Raw genomic sequence first — 6,110 nt, 5'->3', positions numbered from 1 at the left:
AGCAACTCTTCAAGGAATTGAATGTTTTGGACGTTAGACAATTGTATGCTAAAACAATAATAATTAATCATTACAATAATAAAATTGACCACGTCTTAACAGCACACAATATATCAACTCGTAGTGTGACGTCACAGAAACACATTGTATCGCGGACGAGAATTTCTTTCGGACAAAGATCTTTTAGCTTTATAGCTCCTAGAATTTATAATAAGGTTAAATATATTTATTCACCCAACACGATGTAACTTCTATGCAAAAAAAATAAATAACCCAGTTGCTTATTAAGGCTGTAGTCGGTAAGTTGGATCGTACGGTTTGCCGCCGAGTGCGTAAAATATACCGCTTCAAGACAAAGCAATTTAAAAAAAATATCCTGTTACATTGTATGTTCGTCAATTTCTTACGTACTCTTCATACTTTGTTTGACAAAATGAAAAAGACAGAGATAGATAGAGTTTTTGCGTGATTGTTTAATAGGTAAAATCTATAATAGCACTCCTGACTGGCGTACTGCAGAGATAATGTAGAATTGTACAACTATCGGATAATCTGTGACTTCTGGCTTTTGGGTAATTATATATATTTGTATTTTCGAAGTTGACAGATAACACTGTTGTTGTGTTTTAATGAAAATGCACCATGTCACTAAAGTGAATGCCAAAAAAATAATGCACTTCATTATATTGTTTTCAAGAGAAAAATTATTTGATCTCATCAAATTAGTAAGTAAAAACATTTTTTGACAATATGACATTTTATAATATTTTTCCTTTAAACTGATAAGTTTTTTTGAATTTGCACTTGATCATGTATTTCGTAATAAAATTGGAAAAATATGGTAGATAAATTCTGAAAATTTAACAACATACGAGTATAATGATAAAAGACTCGGCCAAATACCTAAAAATATTTTTATAGGTTAAGAATAATTGTGTATATTATTTTACTTGATTTTATTTTCTTAGTTACTATTTAAGTTTAAAACCATGATAACTATCAATTAAGGTAAGCATTGCATTTAATCTACGTAAAATTGATAAATACATTTCATTCCAGGTGCAACAGACAAAAGAATAATGCAAAAGAATAAAGTCAAAAGGGTGCCTACCAACTTTTACACTAAAAACCTATAAAAGCGCATTTAATCACCTATCTAAGAAATGTGTATCAAGTTTTATATTGTAAAGCATGTATTCCACTCAGAAAATACTGTGATACTATTCTCAAAATTAAGCACAAAACATTGATAACTAGCAATTATGCACTGTCAAAAGGATGTCTACATAATCTTAGATGAAAAAAACTAAAACAGTAATTCAAGCATTTTAAGAGTTTTGTGGAAACCTTGTATTGACAAAATACTGTAAGCGATTATTTTAATATGCATTGAGAAAATATAAATATGCTAAATTACTTACATAATAGTTTTATTTCTATTTTTACACCTATGTGAGAGTGACGTTGTAAAATATTTTTAAAATATAAACAAGTGTTATAAACCTTTTCGAAGTAAATAGAATTTTGGATAGATCATCATCCCTATCACCTATTGGTGCATAAGACATTGCATTTGAAAACAAAATACAGCGTATTTAATAATATATAACATGAAGGTAAGATGATCAATCCTGCAGTCCCGTGCCAGTCCAAGGAGAATTAAATATTGCAGCGTAAAAACACATTAAAAAAATATTTCACTTAACCCCGCCGGGAATTGATCGTGGGACCGCTTGTAAGTAAAAATAAACAAATTGTGGAGGAAAATTTCATTTATTATTGAAAAAATACTAAAGTGCAAATGGTTCAAAAACATATATTATTGGAAAGAACCAGTAAAGAAACACAATATTTTTGATAACAATAGATATCGCTTGTCATTATGACTGTAATCATTTATTGTAAATTTAGTTTCTTGTTATTTTATGAAAAATACATTGTGAAAAAGAACTAAGAATATATTTCACGTTACAATGGTCTTGATTTAGGAGGGACAGGTTCAATCAAAGTTGTGTATCTGGAAACAGAAATTAAAAAAATAATAAAAGCAACATCTACATAAATTAAAAAAAAAAAAAACCATCATAGTTGAAAGAGGGCAGAATTTCTAAGCTGATTTAGGTAAATATTTTTCTGAAACTGGTGAGTATAATTTAACTTTTACTGGTTGATGGGATGTTTTCGTTAAACAGCTTTTTTTTTTACAATTTATGACTTAATAAAGTCCCCCAATAGGGAGCAACTTTTTTGTTTTCGATAGCCTCGAGAACATTTGGTGGATCTCCGATAGGCATGGATCGTGTAACTCGGGGGTCAACAAGCTCTGGAAGCAAACAGTTTAAATAAAAAGATTCTAATTTTAACCATGCGTCGATATGGAATTTTTAAACCCAGAGGGGTTTTTAGAGAAAATGATCGCCGATTCCATACCACTTGAAGATCCTGAGTAATTTTTGAAACATTCATGTTTTGGTGCCTCAATATTCTTATTAGTTGCTCTGGCACAAATCACACAGTATTTATTTTTAACACCTATATATAGAACTTTCCCCGTACGAAACCCTACTATAGAAGCTGCGCCCGAGTTAGACGAGTAGTTGGTTTTGTATGATCTCTTAGACCAACACCCGTCAGCCACAACAGTTATCATTGGTATACCATTTTCATCAATTTCACCATTCGCAGTAGCCAGTTGTCCCTCTTCTTTCGCTGCCTCCTCCATAACTTTTAGTTTCGCAGTATCCCACCATTCACACACTTTCTTATTGATCTTCAAATACTTCCATTTACTCATGCAAAGAATTCCAACAGCAGCAGTCAACTCTTGCAAACCACTATATCCAGAACCGATACTCGATTCACTTAAATTCATTTCATTCGATCTGTCCTCGCAACAATTTACAGAAAAATATAATCCACACATATTACATTTTAAATTTTATATAGAATTAAAGCCATGCAACTTTTTATCCACAATCACCATATTCGTTCCTTTGCAATCAAACATGGAAGAATGAGAAAATATTTCCTGGATTTTAGTGAAAAATTCCTGGATGTCCACAACTCTCCTGCCTTCCAACTTAAAGGGGTGTAATGGCTGTGCTAGCAGTTCTGGAACTAGCTGCTGCGCCTGAAATAATACAGATTAATTAATAATCATAATCCAATTTAGATCTTATTAGCTATTTTAATGTAAATACTTAAAATATTCCTACTTTGATATGAATACTAACCTGACAACCGTCATCTTCTAGAATATCAGTTGAAAGACATTTTGCTGGAACACCCTAAAACATTTCTATTTGCATATTACCCAAAAGGCAAATATAACCCTATTCATTGATAGAGTCAATATTTAGAAAATAAGGGTTATAATGATGATTATTTGTACTTTTTTTATTGTGAATGCAGACAATTGGTAGAATTCTTTGTACTTTTAATTAATTATTGTACTTTATTTTTTTTAATATATAAGAGCGTATACTGTGACGCGTTTCGTCTTGTTAGGACATTTTCAAACGACGGAATGCGTCACAATATAAGCTCTGGTCTTTTTAAACAAATAAAGTAAAATAAAAATCCAATAAACGTGTTTTATTTTGGGATACATTACCAAATTCAAACTTATTTGTACATTTAGTATTGTTTTGTAAAATGTGGTAGGAATTTTATTTTTCTAAGTAAATAAGACAATAACTTACAGTGTATTCTCCACAGGCCTTAGTTAATTTAAGCTTTTATGAATCCCAAAATAAGCAAATAATAAACTGTTACATTTATTTGTAATGGTGATACAATTATTTATGTAAATCAAATGTCTGTCCTTTGTATTCTAAATTTTAATACTAATAAATTAATCAAATCCAACTTACATTGCATTTCTCCTTTGAAAATTGGGATTGATTTAGTTTTCGTTTTGGGACTAAAGCATATGGGTTTTTCGGCATTGTAATGATAAAATCGGTCACTAAATATTCCAAATTTATGGATTAAAGTATCACTCGTATTTGATTTCTAAAATAAAGTAATTCTGATTAATAGAAAATATTATTAGTCTGAGTCGCCGGTATAAGCAAAACGTCAAACAAGTACAATGAAGTTAGCTGCGTTTGCGACATTGTAATAATTATATGGCTGTTTAAAGTACACTTTTGTACATAGTACCTACCGAGTGCTGGTATGTCCTAGATAAATGTGCAATTTGACCGTTTTTGTGTACGAGTAAAATGACGTCGTTAATGGTTGTTTGTATATGACGTGAAATTACATTTTTGAATTATTTTTCAAATTCGAAAAAACTATTCATTCAAAAAATAACTTGGTTTTGATCCTGGTTTAAATTGTGTAAGAAGGAACACAAAAAATATATGTTTCGAACTAAATTTTGTTTTGAAAAAGGCATTAAAATTTTGAGCACAAAAAACACGTCCGTCTGCGGCCGCTTTGAGGGCCGATCTGAATGTAATAAAAACCCAAATAAGACATTGTTTAAAATTGAATATTACAACTAGATTATCGTATTGAAAAAAAAAAACAGTTCTATAAAAAAAGGTTTTAACAAAACTAAATAGTTCATATTTTTAAATCAATATTTTTAAATTTTTTATGGTATTACTAATTGCATAATTTTACGTAAAAATAAAGGAAAAATTTATGTGATTTAAAATGCTTATATTTCTTTTCAAAAACAAAAAAACAAGATTCTGCCGCGGCCATCTCCTTTTTAAATTTATTATCTTCAAATCATTATAATTAATTTAAGTTCAATACTTAGTCTTTATTGTGATCCCAGATTAACAAGCTTAGTCTAAATTTGAAATGGCGTAATCTGCCGGTCTAAAAGTAATTATATTTTAGTTATATGAAACTTTGAAGTACATTTTTTGAAAGAAATACCTATAAACAGTATTGTTTTTAAATAAGAATTAGATATTAGATAATATAAAATTTTAATTTTTTTTATTGCGTGATTTTTAACAAAAATTTGTTTTAAAATGGCAAAATCGTATGATTTCCTAATTTTGCGTTCGTTTTACCCGACTACAGCCTAACCTAACCTAATCTAACCTAACCCAGTTGCAATCAAACCGTCGTCTAGGGAAGTCGCGCTCTGTGTGCTCCGTACGCTCAAATATTGAAATCGCGATAAAACTAGTTTTTTCGTGGTTTTTGTGTTACTGTTACATATCATTTTCTTTGGATTTTTAGTGCGCTTCTGATGCTTGTTTTCATTTTTCTCCAAATTCATCAGTTTTATAAATATTTTTAAAAAAATATTTTTTTTTACATAAAAGTGCCGTTTAGCGAAACGCTGCCCTTTGGGTTGAGTTTTTCTACATTCTGTTTTCTACGTCTTGTGTGTTCTGTGAATTTCTACAAAAAAGTCCGTTGGTCATATAGTGTAACCCCTACCGTCTTCGAAACAATCAGTTTTTTCCGTTATACACGTGTTCCTGAAAATCTCCATCTCTTTTGTTATATAGTGTTCATTTATATTTAACTACGTGAATAAAAGAGGCAAACACTAGTACGTTTTCAGATTTTTAAAATTTTAAAGTAAAGTGACAATTTTCATGGAATAACTGAAAACGGCCCTTCTCCACGAACGCTCACCTTGTGGATAAATATGTATTTTTCAAACCAACATTAAAAGACGCGGCTTTTAAAAACAATCAAATAAGTCCGTGACACTATATTTTTATCTCTAACACATGCCGAGTTATCTTGACTATTCCGTTTTTCTTTCTTACGTTTTTCTTGCGTAGAAAAGAATACAGTGTGCTCTATGACAAAAAGGCTCAAGTGACTGTTCGTGTAGACGTCTTGTTCTGTTTGTTCCTGTTCTGTTCTCCTATCGTTTTTTAACATTTTCTATGAAAACTCTCCGTCTGCGGAAAACGTAAAGTGAAAAGTGAAAACGCAAAATGTCTTCTAAGCCAACTTGACCCAGTTTGAGCATTAAAATCCCGTCTGACCGACTGTCACGCTCAACTCCTAATACACGCGAATCATCTCCGAATCCTGGTTTTGTGGGCCCTATATCTTCGGCATCTATATCAAAGAAATCATCGTTTCTTGAGGAATCTCACATTCTTGTTGACGCAGCTGTT

The 6,110-nt window shown here is 30.8% G+C and overlaps 1 protein-coding gene and 1 long non-coding RNA gene across 2 annotated transcripts; one reads left to right on the top strand and one right to left on the bottom strand.

Annotated features, from left to right (window-relative positions):
• Positions 1 to 296: 296 nt before the first annotated feature.
• On the top strand, positions 297 to 1,418 carry LOC148274194 (uncharacterized). The gene is made up of 2 exons (XR_015824359.1): positions 297 to 572; positions 1,060 to 1,418. It is a non-coding gene; the product is annotated as an uncharacterized LOC148274194 (long non-coding RNA).
• A 382-nt stretch (positions 1,419 to 1,800) lies between these two features.
• Positions 1,801 to 4,092, bottom strand: LOC148274193 (uncharacterized). Its single transcript, XM_088237459.1, has 3 exons — positions 3,873 to 4,092; positions 3,234 to 3,287; positions 1,801 to 3,130 (listed from the first exon to the last, which is right to left on the bottom strand). Exons 1-3 carry the CDS (start codon positions 3,945 to 3,947, stop codon positions 2,939 to 2,941), a joined length of 321 nt encoding a protein of 106 aa, XP_088093585.1. The 5' UTR covers positions 3,948 to 4,092; the 3' UTR covers positions 1,801 to 2,938.
• Between the last annotated feature and the right edge of the window lie 2,018 nt (positions 4,093 to 6,110).

Source organism: Micrasema longulum, unplaced genomic scaffold (assembly GCF_059751315.1).
Source record: "Micrasema longulum isolate JH-2025_06_02 unplaced genomic scaffold, ASM5975131v1 h1tg001725l, whole genome shotgun sequence".
NCBI classification, from domain to species: domain Eukaryota; kingdom Metazoa; phylum Arthropoda; class Insecta; order Trichoptera; family Brachycentridae; genus Micrasema; species Micrasema longulum.
The sequence above is the reverse complement of the archived record's forward strand: the minus strand, read 5'-3'. Positions and strand labels throughout refer to the sequence as shown.